Source organism: Pelophylax lessonae (assembly GCF_965119305.1).
Source record: "Pelophylax lessonae genome assembly, chromosome: 11".
NCBI classification, from domain to species: domain Eukaryota; kingdom Metazoa; phylum Chordata; class Amphibia; order Anura; family Ranidae; genus Pelophylax; species Pelophylax lessonae.
In genome coordinates, this window is record NC_138778.1 from 16,660,791 (window position 1) to 16,678,823 (window position 18,033).

The following is an 18,033-nucleotide window of genomic DNA, read 5'->3' on the forward strand; positions in this document are numbered from 1 at the left end:
CTGCAGTCGCTGTAATTTTCTGTAAAATGCAATATGGCCACCTGGAGGCGCTCTGTACACAGATGGTATCTGGAATGCCCCCTTCCAGAAATGTCATTTCCTGCTTGTGTGATGGGCTCACTAATTTTCCCCAGAAGTCTGCACTAAGATACAAGTCAGGTTTTAGGTATCCCCCGCAATAGGAATTTCAGTTTTGGTGGGACACTCCCCAGTGGTTAAATACTTCTAAAGGGATGCAGAACCTGCAGCTTTCCTCATCAGAACACTGAGCGTGCACCAGGTGATTATAATGAACCAGACCTTCCCATTCAGAATCAGCACAGGACATGGGGAAACAAAGGCGCTCTGTACACAGATGGTATCTGGAATGCCCCCTTCCAGAAATGTAATTTCCTGCTTGTGTGATTGGCTCACTGATTTTCCCCAGAAGTCTGCACTAAGATACAAGTCCGGTTTTAGGTATCCCCTGCAAAAGGAATTTCAGTTTTGGTGGGACACTCCCCAATGGTTAAATACTTCTAAAGGGATGCAGAACCCGCAGCTTTCCTCATCAGAACACTGAGCGTGCACCAGGTGATTATAATGAACCAGACCTTCCCATTCAGAATCAGCACAGGACATGGGGAAACAAACAGCTATTTCTTCAGGATAACAAAAGATAGGAATCTGCTACAATGTTTGTTACAATCCCTTAAATGTACAGAGATCTCCCAGAGGGGAGGAGTTTTTTCTCAACGAAAGTTGGAGTTACCCTTTCAGGGGAGTGTTATTTATTGTAGTAGACCATCCATGACATCCATGATTTTTTTTACCAAACATATGTAGCAGAAAAAAATTGGCCTAAAATGTTAAAAAATTTTGATTTTTATATTTTTTTGGGGGGGAATTTCATATAAATAAATGTGAAAAACATTGTTATTTTTTTCAGAATCGTCGCTCTTTTTTTGTTTATAGCGCAAAAAGTAAAAATCGCACAGGTGATCAAATACCACCAAAAGAAAGCTCTGTTTGTGGGAAAAAAAGGACATCAATTTCATTTGGGTACAGTGTCGCACGACGGCGCAATTGTCTGTTAAATTCACGCAGTGCCGAATCGCAAAATAGGCCCTGGTTTTTGAGCAGACAAATCCTCTGGGGCTTAAGTGGTTAATAACAAGTATGTTACACTTCCCTCCTCTGTGCAGTGGATTTGCACAGATCCGCCCGGATCCTCCTCTTCTCAGGTCCTTCTTCTGTGATCCTGGCCCCTCCCTCCTGTTCAGTGCCCCCCACAGCAAACAGCTTGCTATGGGGGCACCCGAGCCGAGTCACAGCTGCCTGTGTCTTTTCAGACACGGACCCCCGACCCCGCCCTCTCTCCCCTGATTGGCTAGCTGACTTTAACAGCAGCGGGAGGCAATGGCGCCTCTGCTATGTCTCAGCCAATCAGGAAGGAGAATGTTGGAGACCTGAGACACTCGTGGACATCGCTGGCTCAAGTAAGTGTTAGGGGGGCTGCTGGACACAGAAGGCTTTTTATTCTAATGCATAGAATGCTTTAAGATAAAAAAAAAACCTTCCTGACTTTATAACTCCTTTAAGGGGGAGGAGGTGTGTGTGCTATGTACATTACATACTCCTGACCAGTGCACACTCTATATTACACACTCCTGACCCCTGTACATTACATACTCCTGACCAGTGCACACTCTATATTACACACTCCTGACCCCTGTACATTACATACCCCTGGACTCAGTGCACTACACACTCCTGACCCCTGTACATTACATACCCCTGGACTCAGTGCACTACACACTCCTGACCCCTGTACATTACATACCCCTGGACTCAGTACATTACACACTCCTGACCCATGCACTCTGTACATTAGACACTCCTGACCCCTGTACTCTGTACATTACACACTCCTAACCCCTGCACTCTGTACATTACACACTCCTGACCCTTGCACTCTGTACATTACACTCTCCTGACCCCTGCAAATTACACACTCCTGACCCCTGTACTCTGTACATTACACACTCCTGACCCCTGTACTCTGTACATTACACACTCCTGACCCCTGCACTCTGTACATTAGACACTCCTGAACCCTGTACTTTGTATATTAGACACTCCTGAACCCTGTACTCTGTACATTAGACACTCCTGACCCCTGCGCTCTGTACATTAGACACTCCTGACCCCAGTACTTTGTACATTAGACACTCCTGACCCCCGTACTCTGTACATTAGACACTCCTGACCCCCGTACTCTGTACATTAGACACTCCTGACCCCTGCACTCTGTACATTAGACACTCCTGACCCCTGTACTCTGTACATTACACACTCCTGACCCCCGCGCTCTGTACATTAGACACTCCTGACCCCCGTGCTCTGTACATTAGACACTCCTGACCCCCGTACTCTGTACATTAGACACTCCTGACCCCCGTACTCTGTACATTAGACACTCCTGACCCCCGTACTCTGTACATTAGACACTCCTGACCCCCATACTCTGTACATTAGACACTCCTGACCCCTGCACTCTGTACATTAGACACTCCTGACCCCCGTACTCTGTACATTAGACACTCCTGACCCCCGTACTCTGTACATTACATACTACTGACCCCCGTACTCTGTACATTAGACACTCCTGACCCCCGTACTCTGTACATTAGACACTCCTGACCCCTGTACTCTGTACATTAGACACTCCTGACCCCTGTACTCTGTATATTAGACACTCCTGACCCCTGTACTCTGTACATTAGACACTCCTGACCCCCGTACTCTGTACATTAGACACTCCTGACCCCCGTACTCTGTACATTAGACACTCCTGACCCCTGCACTCTGTACATTAGACACTCCTGACCCCTGTACTCTGTATATTAGACACTCCTGACCCCCGTACTCTTTACATTAGACACTCCTGACCCCCGTACTCTGTACATTACATACTACTGACCCCCGTACTCTGTACATTAGACACTCCTGACCCCTGCACTCTGTACATTAGACACTCCTGACCCCTGCACTCTGTACATTAGACACTCCTGACCCCTGCACTCTGTACATTAGACACTCCTGACCCCCGTACTCTGTACATTACATACTACTGACCCCCGTACTCTGTACATTACACACTCCTGACCCCTGTACTCTGTACATTACACACTCCTGACCCCTGTGCTCTGTACATTAGACACTCCTGACCCCCGTACTCTGTACATTAGACACTCCTGACCCCCGTACTCTGTACATTAGACACTCCTGACCCCTGTACTCTGTACATTAGACACTCCTGACCCCTGTACTCTGTACATTACATACTACTGACCCCCGTACTCTGTACATTACACACTCCTGACCCCTGTACTCTGTACATTACACACTCCTGACCCCCGTACTCTGTACATTAGACACTCCTGACCCCCGTACTCTGTACATTAGACACTCCTGACCCCTGTACTCTGTACATTACACACTCCTGACCGCTGTACATTACATACCCCTAACCCCTGTACTTAGTACACCATACACTCCTGACCCCTGCACTCAGTACATTACACACTCCTGACCCCTGTACTCTGTACATTACACACTCCTGACCCCTGTACTCTGTACATTAGACACTCCTGACCCCTGTACTCTGTACATTAGACACTCCTGACCCCTGTACATTACATACCCCTAACCCCTGTACTTAGTACACCATACACTCCTGACCCCTGCACTCAGTACATTACACACTCCTGACCCCTGTACTCTGTATATTAGACACTCCTGACCCCTGTACTCTGTACATTAGACACTCCTGACCCCCGTACTCTGTACATTAGACACTCCTGACCCCCGTACTCTGTACATTAGACACTCCTGACCCCTGCACTCTGTACATTAGACACTCCTGACCCCTGTACTCTGTACATTAGACACTCCTGACCCCCGTACTCTTTACATTAGACACTCCTGACCCCCGTACTCTGTACATTACATACTACTGACCCCCGTACTCTGTACATTAGACACTCCTGACCCCTGCACTCTGTACATTAGACACTCCTGACCCCTGGACTCTGTACATTAGACACTCCTGACCCCCGTACTCTGTACATTACACACTCCTGACCCCTGCACTCTGTACATTAGACACTCCTGACCCCTGGACTCTGTACATTAGACACTCCTGACCCCCGTACTCTGTACATTACATACTACTGACCCCCGTACTCTGTACATTACACACTCCTGACCCCTGTGCTCTGTACATTAGACACTCCTGACCCCCGTACTCTGTACATTAGACACTCCTGACCCCTGTACTCTGTACATTACACACTCCTGACCCCCGTACTCTGTACATTACACACTCCTGACCCCTGTACTCTGTACATTACACACTCCTGACCCCTGTACATTACATACCCCTAACCCCTGTACTTAGTACACCATACACTCCTGACCCCTGCACTCAGTACATTACACACTCCTGACCCCTGTACTCTGTACATTACACACTTCTCACCCCCCCCCCCCCCATTCTCAGGCACTCTGCGTTTCAGAAGTTGCCAGGTATGGTCCCCTGGGGTATAATACCTGCCCACCCATTGCAGCAATGACACAGTCACTGTAAGCTGACCATACTCGTCTGTACAAACACAACTTCACACACACCACACCAACAGCATTACCATAGCAACCATAGCAGGGGACCCCAGTGTCCCCTCTTGTTCTCTGACATTGCCAGGCGGATATGACCTCAGCCCGGGGCTTTCTCCCGAGCGGTGCCAGAGTCAAACATGGAGGCGGTAGAACAGTGACGTACCCAGCAACTGATACACGATGACGTATAATGTAGGGGCCGGAAAAGCGCTGTGTGATCCCACGTGTTGTGTGTACGGAGCGGAATCGGTGCTGAGATGGGGAAGAGACCGGGAAATAAAGCGGCTGGACCGGCTCTCCGGGCCGGTGCGGGGCGTCCCCGCGGGTGGGTGACTGGAACAGGGTCGGGGGAGGGACAGCTGGATGTCCTATATGGAAGCCAGATGGGTGTTCTGTGGTGGGTATTGAGGCTTCTCCTGGTACAATGTCCGGTATCCCGGATTTCCAGGCTTTGGGGCAGTTTTCTCCCCTTTGCAGCACTGGGGTTAGGGTATTGTCACCACAATTGACACGGTTTGCATGGGGGGTTCACAGGGGACACGGTGTGTGTGGGGGGGTTCACAGGGGACACGGTGTGTGTGGGGGGGTTCACAGGGGACACGGTGTGCACAGGGTATACAGTGTGTGTGTGGGGGGGGGGGGGGGTCACAGGGGTACAGTGTGCGTGGGGGTGTGCACAGGGGATACAGTGTGTGTCTGGGGGGGGGTTCACAGGGGACATGGTGTGCGCGGGGGGCGTGCACGGGGGGCACGGTGTGTGTGGGGGGGTGTGTGTGTGTGCGCACGGGGGACATGGTGTGCGTGGGGGGATGTGCACAGGGGATACGGTGTGCATGGGGGGGGATGTGCACAGGGGATACGGTGTGCGTGGGGGGGGATGTGCACAGGGGATACGGTGTGCGTGGGGGGGGATGTGCACAGGGGATACGGTGTGCGTGGGGGGGATGTGCACAGGGGATACGGTGTGCGTGGGGGGGATGTGCACAGGGGATACGGTGTGCGTGGGGGGGATGTGCACAGGGGATACGGTGTGCGTGGGGGGGATGTGCACAGGGGATACGGTGTGCGTGGGGGGGATGTGCACGGGATACGATGTGCACAGGGGATACGGTGTGCACGGGATACGATGTGCACAGGGGATACGGTGTGCATGGGGGGGATGTGCACAGGGGATACGGAGTGCATGGGGGGGATGTGCACAGGGGACACGTGGGGGGGGGTGTTGTGCACAGGGGACACGGTGGGGGTGTGTCCCCTCTACGCGTGGGGGTGTGTGCACAGGGGACACGGTGTGCGTGGGGGGGGGGATGGGGCAGCTGGGTGTCATAAATGGAAGCCAGGTGGGTATTGACGGCTTCTCCTGGTACAATGTCCAGGATCCCAGATTTCCAGACTCTGGCACCTTTGGGGCTGTTTTCTCACCATTTACAGCACTGGGGTTTGGGTGTCATCTGTCTGCGTGGGGGGGGGGGGGTGCACAGGGGGACACAGCCTGTGTGGGGGATGCAGAGTCCTCCTTTCTTTTGAGTGATTGATCACACAGTGCAAGTAAAGGCAGAACTTAGTTTTGTTTCATTTTGGATAGAGTAAGGGAGGGTTATAATAATCCCTGTCTTGTTGCTTTCCCTATCTGTGTCCCCGTTGCGGAGATTGCCCTTCACATCCTGTCCTATTGCCAAAACAGGAAGTGAGAGAAAATCCCTCCAAAGTGGTTGTCACCCGAACTAGTGTCCCCCATCAGAAGATTTCCCCTATATTCCTGTTGTGACAGCCCAAAATTTGGGATTTTCTTTCACTCTTGGTGATCACAGTAAACAAGCAGAGAGGTTAAATCTCCCCAATGGGGACACAGATGGCATTAAAAAACTGACAGGGGATCGAATCCCTGCCCACTTCATCCCAAACTATGAACAATTGTGTTTTAAAGCCCAAATGTGGATGCAAGTCATTCCAGTGACTACGGAGGAGATTTCCGCTCATTTCCTGTGGTCTCTGAGTCAGAAATGGAAGGAAAATCTCCCCAACCAGACAAACTGATGACTTTTAACCCCTCCCTACTCAGAAGTCGGCTCTCCAGTGAATCCCAGTGTGACAATGGTGGGGACAGTGGGCTGGAAGTAGCGATGAGTGAAACTATCATGCCTGGTATTACCCTCTTATAGTTCTCAGAATACAATATCTGTCATTATAATGGGTCTTTATTTCTCTTCTTTTCATATAGAAATGTGAAGAAAAAGACAAATTCGAAACCAAAGGACTTGGATACCCAGGAAATCCCCTTCAAGCTTCGAGAGATTATGAGGAGCCGGCTGGAAATGAACAGACCAAGGAAAAAGAGGAAGCCAGGTCTGCCAGATGTGTCATGTCTTTGCAATCAGTGCGGGGGTTGGGGGCAATTACTTTGTTGCTTGTTGGAGGTAATTCTAATTTTACAGGATTTTGTGCTTTCAGGGCTACAAAAACAGCTTATAGCTGAATTTCAGTAATTCACTATAGCAGACTGAGTTAAAGTGGTTATATACTCGTAAAAAAAAAAACAAACAAACCCAAAGGCATAATGAACTAGTATGCATCGCATACTAGCTCATTATGAAATACTTTCCTTTAGAACAAAGCCCCAACACGGTCGTCTGGACAACGTTGAGGGAGCTGACATGATCCCTCGGCATCTCTTCCTGGTTCGGTGGCTCCGGCACTGAGATGTGGCCGGAGCCGCGATGACATCACTGCCACGTGCACTCCCACGTTTCACTTTCTGGCAAGATTCGGCAAGGAGCTCTGTAGGTCTGCCGGACCTTCAGAGCGCATGCACTGCAGATGTCAGCGGCTGCATGCAGGTTTAATATCTCCTAAACCGTGCAGGTTTAGGAGACATTAATTGTACCTACAGGTAAGCCTTATTATAGGCCTTATTATAGGCTTACCTGTAGGTAAAAGTCATATAGCGGAGTATACTACCGCTTTAAGTCCAAACAGTTACAAGACCTCTCCTGGAATGCTCTCTTATTTTTATCCGACAGGTTTATTGTTCTGCCGGAGAGAAACGCACAGAGCAGCTATGGCTGCCCCTAGTCTCTGCTGCCCATTCAGAGAAGCCTTTGTATTTTGTGAATGTGTTCACAGAATACCAAGCCTTCTGTGATTGGGCAGCAGAGGGGAGAGGCGGGCATAGCAGTTGCAGCAACTTTACTGTTGAAGGTGTGTGTAGAAACCACAATGATTCGGCACGAAAGTCTCCATCCTACAGATCGCAACAACGGATCTCAAAAGGAGAATAATTGAATTCGAACCAAGCCTCACTATGGGCGTGGGTATCTCAAGCAAACCATGATTCGAATATTGGGATAGCTCTACGTTAATTGAATTAGTGCTAATTAGCTCTAATGATCACGGCAATACCACACATGTGTGATTTGAACACCGTTTAAATATGTGGGCGTGACTTGCGTATGCGTTCCCCCTTTTTTTTTTTTCTACTGCAATGTTTATTTGTACTTTTTTTAAATACAAACTTTTCAATAGAAAAATAGATTATGCAAAAAAAAAAAATCCCACTGCATGCACGTTATAATGGCTATAGAAATAAAAACGAACATGTATAAGGCCATACCTCGTTTATAATCTCCCGGAATGCTGGGGAGCTAGTTGCACCCATGAGGTATGACCTTCTACATCCGGGATCTCTAATCTACGGCCCTCCAGCTGTTGCAGAACTACATGTCCCACGAGGCATTGTAAAACTGACATTCACAGATATGACTGGGCATGATGGGAATTGTAGCTCCTGAACAACTGGAGGCCCATAGTTTAGGGCAGTGTTTCTCAACCTTTTTTCAGTCGGGACACCCTTTAAAATCATGGACAGTCTCGAGGCACTCTGTTCCAAAATGTAAAAACTATTTTAACAGTTTTTACATAATGCAGCAACATCCACACATAGGACACCCAACGTTAGAGGTGATGTATTCTTCCAATGCAAATGCACTTTTGCGCACTGGTAATGACTGTTATTTTAATGTTTCTCAGTCAGCTAATGTCTCCCCAGTGCTGAGGGAGAGGGGCAGAGAAGGGTCAAACAAGGATGCTGTGGAGGCAACAGACATCCTCCTTATTAACTGATGACATCATTGATTGTTAGGATGCCAGTGCCTAGAAAGTCCTAATGGTGCATAATTAAAACCTGTGACTTTGTGTAACTAAAAGGCAGGCTGCTTGATCTACTGGCTTGTATACAATTTTTATTTAATTTTTAGGCAATTTGCCAAGGCACCCTTGCAGAAACCTCAAACCACCTTGGTTGAAGGAAGAAAGGGGGGGGGGGGGAATATATAATTTTTTTTTTTTTTTCTATATCCATTATAACATGTGCACGCAGTGGGATCTTCACTTACTGTTTTTTGTCTTTACATATAGTTAACTCTTGACTTCTGGAATAATAACCCCCCATCATACTCAGGCCATTTTCTGTTATTCTGTACTGCATTACTTTAACAATTGCATGGTCATGCAGCCCTTAAATTACATTTATGCCCCCCCCCCTTTTTTTTTTTTTTCTCTCCACAAATAGAGGTTTCTTTTGGTGTTATTTGATTACCACTGCAGTTTTTTTTTTTTTTTTTGCACTATGAACAAAAAAACCGACCATTTTGAACAAAGAAAAAATAATTTTACTTTCTACTAGGGATAGACCCATTATCGGCAAGGCCGATATGCACTTTTCCCAATATATCGGTATCGGCCCCGGAACTGGCCGATATTGCCGATATTTATTTTTGTGACGTCATTCTGCCTTCTAAGGGTCCATGTGCACGGGTCGTTGTTAAAAGTCCCTTTGAATGCTGGAATTTTTAGGACGTTTGAAACGTCCGTTCGGTCGCGTTTGTACCAGCGTTTAGCGGGCGTTTTGCGTTTAGAACAGTTCCTAGAGGTCAAAAAAATTATTCCCCTTTAAAATGGAAAAACGCGAACGCCAAACGCGGGTCATCGCGAAGTCGCGTTTTTGCGTTTCAAAAGCCGGGAAACATACGTTCGAACGCAAATAATTGCGTTCTAAAAACAGTCCCTGAACGCAACTGCCCGCAAACGACCACAAACGACCCTGTGTACATGGACAGATAAGAAAAAATTTAGATGGGTTCAGGGGCTTCTAAAAAAAAAAACGCCCAACTGCTCCTAAACGGCCATTTCCAGCGTCCCGTGTACATGGAGCCTTAGGGCTCTTTCACACGGTCCGCCTCCGCAGGCGGATCCGTGTTGCTCAGCGGGGATCGATCCGCGATCCCCGCTGAGCCGGGCGGATGACAGCTCCGTCTCCGCTTGCAGAGCGGAGAGGGAGGTGTCTCAGCACCCGCTGCCCTCTATGGGGGATCGGAGGAGAGCGGACCGCTTGTCCGCTCTCATCAGATCCGCTCCGCTCCGATTACTGAACGGATGGAAAAATAGGGTTTCCATCCGTCCAGATTTCAGCACAGGATCGGATGCGGATGGCAGCGGGTGTCAGCAGAGGTGTCTCCGCTGACACCCGCTGCCCCATAGAGCTGCATGGAGGATCCGATCAGATCCGCCTAAAAAACTGACAGGCGGATCTGATCGGACCGCCCGTGTGAAAGAGCCCTAAGGCTGCCTCCCTCGCCTTGGACAGCCTCGTGTGGAGTCGGGAGTGTATCACAGCCATACACCCACCCACCCACAGACGGGGTGCCAGCCAGCCAACCGCCTACAGGCCCTGTACCAGCCAACCACCCACCATAGGGTACCAGCAAGCCAGCCATTAAGCATTAAACAAAAATTAACATGTTCAGTACCAGATTTGTGTCAAAAATTGTCTTTTATTTTTCTAAACTTTAAATGTACAAAATATCGGCCCATATCGATACGTTGTAACCAAAATATTGGTATTGGCCCTGAAAAAACCATATCGGTCTATCCCTACTTTCTACTATAAAACCTATCCAATAAAAATTTCATAAATTTAGGCCAATATGTTTTCTGCATATTTTTGTAAAAATAAAAATAAAAAAATCCCACTAAGCATTTATTGATTGACTTGCGCAAAAGTTAATAGCCTCTACTTTTTATTTTTTTTTTTTACACTAGTAATGGCTGTGATCAGTGACTTATAGTGGGACAGCAACATTGCGGTGGGCACCCTGACACTGACACTTTTGACACATTGTGGGAACCACAATACAGTGATCAGTGCTTAAAATGCGCACTGTCACTGTACTAGTGACACTGGCTGGGGAGGGGTTAACCTCAGGGACGATCAAGGGGTTAAATGTTTGCCTAACCAGTGTTTTTGTGTTTACTATGTGGTGCTTTCACTAAGGAATGTGCTTTGCAGGGAATAAAAATCCAGCACATCATGACAGGACAGAGCTCTGTGTTTACATAGGCAGGGCTCTGTTTTGTCGTTCCCCGGTATGATCAGTGAGTGCTGGCAGTCATCCATTGGCAGGCACCCGCTGATCAGCTTCTGCTGTTACCAATTAACAGCAGGAGTGGCGGATCACACAGAAAAGAATCCCTCATTTGGTTTCTCCTGACCGTGCCTTTCGCTACTTTCAGTGGTGCAGAAGCAAGGGCCGCAAAATGATGAGTTGCAGACGGATATTCCTGTGCCGAAGTTCAAGAGGGAGAGACACGAATCGATCGGTGCCTACCTGAACCGCATGAACCGGGAGACCCAGCATGTCCTCTTTCTCACCAAGAACCAGCTGGAGCGCCGCCCTGAGATGGAGCTGGATGACAAGGGAGAGCTTCCCAAGAAGGAGGAGGTGGAGGTCCCCAAGAAACAGAAGTCTGAGAAGAGGAAAAAGTATGTCCCCCCCCCCCCCCCAATGAGAACCCTGCTTTTTCAGTGTGATATACAAGGGGTTAAAGCTTTAGCAGCCATGAGCTTGGTGCTTTTTATTTTTTTAATTTAAGTGGGCTGGGCGGGTCTACAGCTATCCAATCACTTTTGTGGGGCTGACGTAGGCTCTTTACCATGTGACCAGCTGTGTCCAATCACAGGAAGAGCCACGAGTAAAGGAGAGACGATCTGTGGCTCTCCTGACGGGACGGGGGGGGGGGGGGGGGTCTGCACTGGCAATCAGATCATTGATTACCAGTGCAGACCCTGGGGGGGGGGGTGCCACTAGAACCACCAGGGATGCCCACCCATGACCCCAGGGATGCCCTCTATGGCCACCAGGGATGGCAATCAGGGTTCAGGGAGCCCGCCAGTGCCCTCCCCATCAGTGCTGCCTGTCAGTGCCCATCATTGCCATCTATCAGTGCCCATTATTGTCCATTAGTGCTGCCCATTAGTGCCACCCACCAGTGAGAAGAAAGCTCTATTTGTGGGGGGAAATGACATAAATTTGGTGTAGGTACAGTGTTGTATGACCGCTCAATTGTCATTCAAAATGAAACAGCGCTAAAAGCTGAAAATTGGCCTGGACAGGAAGGGGGTGAAAGTGCCCAGTATTGAAGTGGTTAAAGTATAACTGTGTGAAATAATAAAAAATTGACATTCTGCATAAAAATGGAAAAACATTTACTGGCAGGATCAACAGGTAATAAAACTGTTACGGAGGAAAACAAAACCTGTTAATACCACTGACAAGCTGCATCATAGATGTCATTTTTATATTGTCCAGAGTTCCACTTTAAGCATTTGATCCAATCGTCTTTGATCTTGTAAATTTCTGGTATACGGCCACACTGTCGTCCGGTAAGGTGTTAAATTTGTCACAGTGCATTCTTATTGGTTCTTGATGATAAGAGATTCCAAGTACTAATAATCAGAAAATTCCGGTGCTAATCCATGTCTTCTGCCGCACAGGTATGATCGGAAGTGTTTAGATAAATTCGTTCGGAGGAGAGAGGATAAAAAAGTGGCTCGTCTGGAAGAGGAAATTTTCAAAGGTAAAGTGTAAGGATTTTTTTCTTTCTTTTCGAATTCCTTTTGCTGAAAGATCTGGAGGATAACTGAACTTTAGTCAGTCTGCCTAGAGCCCCTAATCTTACAGAAAGCTCCAGCACTCCTACCGGCTGGTCAGCACACAATGACTGTTTCAGCATTTTGTAGTAAGAGGTTTTTGTTGCATACATTAGTGCATAGATGGAAGTCAAATGGCCACACCAAGACTTCTCTGTCAAGTGTGATCCTCGGCACCAGTCTAAAAGGTCCTATTTTGGGCCATAAAAAGCGATAAAGGTAGAGTAGATATGCCTTGCAGGTAGCTCCATCTTCCCTAACCTTTTCACTGATGTGGTAGTGCTGACATGTCCAAAAACTCCCAGTAGCAGCAAATGTGTCTCAGACTTACCTGTCCTTCCTGGGTGCTTTAGACCTGGCAGGTGTCAGCATTGAGAGTGGTGGGAGATCAGCAAATATCTGGAGCAGGATGAACCCGGAAGCACACAGCTTTGCACACTTTTAGGTTCAGAGTTGTTACACCCTTTGGGTGCTTGGGACCTTCATTTTAGGTGTCAGGCTGGAGAGTGGTGGGAGATCAGCAAACATCCAGGGTAGGATGAACCCAGAAGTTCACAGCTCTGAGCACTTCCAGGATCAAAGTTGTGAAATCCTCTGAGTCCCTTGGACCTTCATGCCAGGTGTCAGGATGGAGAACATTTGGGAAGTCAGTGAACACTCTGGGTAGAATGAACCAGGAAGCACATGGCTTTTGAGAACTTTAGGTTCAAATTTGTGAAATCCCTTGGGCACCTAGGACCTTCATAGCAGGTGTTGGGATGGAGTGGTTGGGAGATTAGCGAATGCCTGGGGTAGGAGGAACTGGAAAGCACACGGCTTTAAGCACTTCAAGTTAAGAGTTGTGAAACCCCCCTGGGTTCCTGGAACTTTCATGGCAGGTGTCAGGGTGGAAAGCGATGGGAGATCAGAAAACACCCAGTGTAGGATGAACCAAGAAGTGCACAGCTCTGAGCCCTTCCTGGTTCAGAGTTGTAAAAACCCACTGGCTGCCTGGGACCTTCGTGGAAGGTGTCAGGATAGAGAGCTGGAGGAGATCAGCAAACATCTGGTGTAGGATAAACCTGGAAGGGTACATCTCTGAGGACTTCCAGGTTCAGAGATGTTAAACCCCCTTGTTGCCTGACATAATCATGGCAGGTTTCAGGACAAAGCAGTGGGAGATCAGTAAACTTTTGGGTTGCATTCCGAAGAGCACAGCTCGAAACACTTCTGGGTTCTGAGTTATTAAACCTTGGGTGTTATGGCCAGGGAAGTGGCTAATCAAGCAAAAACTTCTTGATCGGCTTAAACAGAATGCAGAGGTGACATTGGGGTTCTAAAAGACCCCTGATGTCTCGCCTGCACTATGTTATCACATAGGTGGCTTATCATTCCGGTGTGCAAAAAAATCAGGCATTTAAAGGACAAATCAGAAGCCCATATTTGCTCAGTGACTGCTGAAGCCACCCAGTGTGTCTTTGCAGGAGTCCAACAAAAAAATAAAAATTGCCACCACTCGGATCACTCAGAACTTTTTGTACTTTGTCTTGTGAACTGCCCGGCCCAAGTGCACCTTACATGTACTAGATCTGAGTGGTTTCCATTTCTATATTACTTTTCTGAATCTGACAGCCACTGTTAAAATGTTCCTAGCCACTGGCAGCACCGGCAAAGGGGTCCTTTTTATAGTACCGTCTCCTAAGAGTCTCTGGCCTGCGTGCTCCTTCCATGTCGGTGACTTAGAAAGTACTAAAGCCATTGGATTAGCATGGCAGATATGGAACTGAGATATATATATATATATATATATATATATATATATATATATATATATATATATATATATATATATATTATATAATTTTTTTTTTTTTAAAAGAAGCCATAAAAAACCCTAAAAGGAAATGGCTACCTCTCTCCTACTGGTTTCCCGGATTCTAACAAGTGACACCATTCATTCTTTCTTGAACAGATACAGTGATGTTCGGTGAAGTAGCGATGGAGCCCCCGTCTCTGACAGTAAAGCCAAGAAAAGGTGCAGCTGAAACGAAGGTAAATGTAAACAATGTAAAACTGAACTAAATCGTAATCAGCGCAACCTCCTTTTACTAAAGGGAGTGTATGAAGATAAAAACAATCAACACAATTAAATTGCTGCTAGTGTTCCAAATTGCTTTCACTAAAACCAAATATTAGTGCAAAAATATTGCATAGAAATAAAAATCACATACAATATATGCATAAACTGTGTTATAAAACTCTAATAATGTATATTCGGTGTCAAATGTCCATACAGATCAGAATTAACTACTGATAACAGTCCATAAAGCTTCCACCTCTGTGCATAAGAAAAAAAAAAAAAACGCTATAGTGCCCGTGCAATCCTCCACCAGTGTTTTCCGGCTGCTCGCCTCACGTTATAACACCTGTTTTACCAGTGAGCCATACTAAACTGTTCCCTTTTAACCACTTAAGCCCCGGAAGATTTTAACCCCTTCCTGGCCAGGCCCTATTTTGGGATTCGGCTTTGCGTGACTTTAACGGACAATTGCGCGGTCGTGCGACGCTGTACCTAAACGAATTTGACATCCTTTTTTTCCCACAACCAGAGATTTCTTTTGGTGGTATTTGATCACCTGTGCATTTTTTTTTTTTTTTTTTTGCGGGACTGCGACATTGCGGCGGACAGATCGGACCCTTGACTGACATTTTTGACACTTTTGGGGGTACCAGTGACATCACTACAGTAACCAGTGCTATACATATGCACTGTTACTGTAAAAATGACACTGGCAGGGGAGGGGTTAAATTTATTGGAGAGGGAAGGGTTAAGTGTGTCCCTAGGGGCGTGTTCTAACTGTGCAGGGATGTGGCTTTACATGTAACAGCAGAGATCAATGGTCCTACATAGCAGGATCGTATGATCTGTGCTGTTACACAGGGGAGAATGACAGGCGGCTTTGTTTACATTAGCTGCCTGCCTTTCTCCCTCCGTAACTGATGAGCGCGAGTGACTGGAAGACATCGGGTCCGCCGGTCACTCGCACGGAGGTGTCTGTGAACGCGCCTCCGGCGGTGCGCGCTCGCCCCTCTATTGGCTCACAGGCTAGTGACGTACCGGTACGTCACTTTGCCTGCATGGGGCTGACCGCCGCAGTATATGTACTTGCGGCGGTCGGCAAGTGGTTAAGGTATATTTTCAAATCTGTATAGCGTGTTATCCTTCCGTTGATTGGCTCCCCGCTTCACATATCTACTCGAGGGATGATGGTATATGAAATAAAATCTACAATATCTAGTGCTTGCCGTAGGTTAACATTTATCCTCATTAAAAATAATTTATTCAACTTACAAACATGGCACTTAAGCCATGCCAGCTGGATAGGGCTCGTGCAATAGTATTGGCTTATGGCCGAATAGCTAAGGCTGGCCGCGGGATGACGATTGGCTACTCCCCCCTCCCCCGCCCCCACACAATATGCGTTTTGTCTTGGGTGTGGACACCCCTACAGAGGGTTCACACCCAGGACGGAACGTGTATTGGGGGGGGGGGGGGGCGGACTGCCTACATCATCCCTTCTAAGTCTATTCTATTTATCCTGTAAAGGAAAGCTCTTTACACTTACCTATTCTGAAGCCGCTCAGGTCCAGTCTCATGCTCGGGTCCCAGCGCTGTCTTCAGTGTGGAGGAGGGACAGTTGACATCGATTATCCCATAGTAAGTCAATAGGTGACATCACGGCCCAGGCTCTGCAGCCACTGTCGCTGCTTTCTCCTCACTAAAGGTGGTAGATCATGTGACCAGAATAGGCAAGTATAGGCATCTTTCCTTTACAGGGCAGATAGAATAGGCTTAGAATGGGGGTGGGAGCAGGTTTAGGTATATTTAGGATTTGACTGGAAATTACTTTAGACTGCATTCACATGTCAGCGTATTGATCGCGGGCAGAATCGCCGCGATTCCGCCCGCGATCCGGAAATCATTGCAAATCGCGGGACGCCTGTGCGATGCCCGTGATTTGCAATAGCACCCCAAACGCTGAGCGATGTTGCCGCGATTTCCGCCTGCCAAATCGCGGTAACATCGCGCAAAAAAAAATCGCGGGACGCATTACGCTCCAAAGAAGCTCTTGTACTTTTTTGGGCGTAATGCGTTCCGCGATTTTTTTATTTTTTTTTTTTTTGCGCGATGTTACCGCGATTCGACAGGCGGAAGTCGCGGCAACATCGCACAGCGTTTGGGGTGCTATTGCAAATCACGGGCAACGCACAGGCGTCCCGCGATTTGCAATGATTTCCGGATCGCGGGCGGAATCGCGGCGATTCTGCCCGCGATCAATACGCTGACATGTGAATGCAGCCTTAATGACTGTCTCGTGGGCCATGCCTGCAGGCCTCTGACACTTAATTTTATATGTGGCCCTTTGGTGACATTGTGGGCTACACTTCAGGCCCCCCCCCCCATATCAAAAAAAGTTGACCACCACTGGTTTAGAGGAAGTGGGTTGAATGATGGTGGTCATCAATAAATCTGAAACACTGGTGACATCTAGTGATGGAGAGAAAATACTGTGGGGGGGGGGGGGGCAGCTTTGGATTGAAAGTTTTCATTTTTTTTTTTTGGGGGTGGGGGTGGACTAGGAGGCTTTCCCCAAGATAAACATTTTTTTAAATGTTGGGGGGATTCCAAGTTACCGGTGCTGGAACAAACATTTTTTTGCCGAATACCTTTTATGCGTTACAGTATGTCTTATGAAATCACTGCCATGTGTGTGGAAATGAAATCTAAAAACATATTTTATTTTTTAATTTGTAGCCAGGAGAAAAACAGCTTTTCCTGAAGAAGTTCTTTGACAAATCGAGTGCTCCATCGAATTCTCCTACCATGTCCATGGCCAGGAAGAGAATAGTAGAAGAAGAGCGAGAGCGGGTCATCAATGCCTATCGCGAGCTGAAGAAGAAAAGACAGCAGCCAGCTGCCGGTCCCAAACCCTCCAGATCTCACCACACATGAGGGACCATCACTGGTCTTATATGGACTGTTTATAATCTGCACCATTTGCTGTGGATGGCTGAAGAGGGTTTTGCTGGTGCAATTCCTTCTGATTGGGACTGGTACAGTACAGCTGACCACACTTAGAAATGGGTGGACTTGCAGGCTGCGATGTTGTACTATTGAGTGCTATAAGACTACAAAACTAAAAACTTACATAGCGGATCACTCGCACCTCTAAATGTTTATGAATGTGCAAAATTGTATCCAAAAGTGGTGCCGCGCTCCTTAAAACGAATGTGCTAGTATCCTTTTAAATCTGTTTGCATAGCAATTTTCAGAATCGGCATATATCAAACCATACGGGGAGCCTCAAACTACGGCCCTCCAGCTGTTGCGGAACTACACATCCCATGAG

At 47.5% G+C, this 18,033-nt stretch overlaps 1 protein-coding gene across 1 annotated transcript; it reads left to right on the forward strand.

Moving 5' to 3' along the window:
• The first annotated feature begins 4,862 nt into the window (after positions 1–4,862).
• CCDC137 (coiled-coil domain containing 137) lies at positions 4,863–17,753 on the forward strand. The gene is made up of 6 exons (XM_082272635.1): positions 4,863–4,984; positions 6,881–7,016; positions 11,235–11,476; positions 12,488–12,570; positions 14,595–14,674; positions 17,439–17,753. Exons 1-6 carry the CDS (start codon positions 4,917–4,919, stop codon positions 17,634–17,636), a joined length of 807 nt encoding a protein of 268 aa, XP_082128761.1. The 5' UTR covers positions 4,863–4,916; the 3' UTR covers positions 17,637–17,753.
• The last annotated feature ends 280 nt before the right edge of the window (positions 17,754–18,033 follow it).

Coding starts and splice junctions, on each gene's coding strand:
- CCDC137 (XM_082272635.1), top strand. CDS start 4,917: ATGGGGAAGAGACCGGGAAATAAAGCGGCTGGACCGGCTCTCCGGGCC. Junction 11,477..12,487: donor AAGTCTGAGAAGAGGAAAAA/GTATGTCCCCCC, acceptor TCTGCCGCACAG/GTATGATCGGAAGTGTTTAG. Junction 14,675..17,438: donor AAGGTGCAGCTGAAACGAAG/GTAAATGTAAAC, acceptor TTTAATTTGTAG/CCAGGAGAAAAACAGCTTTT.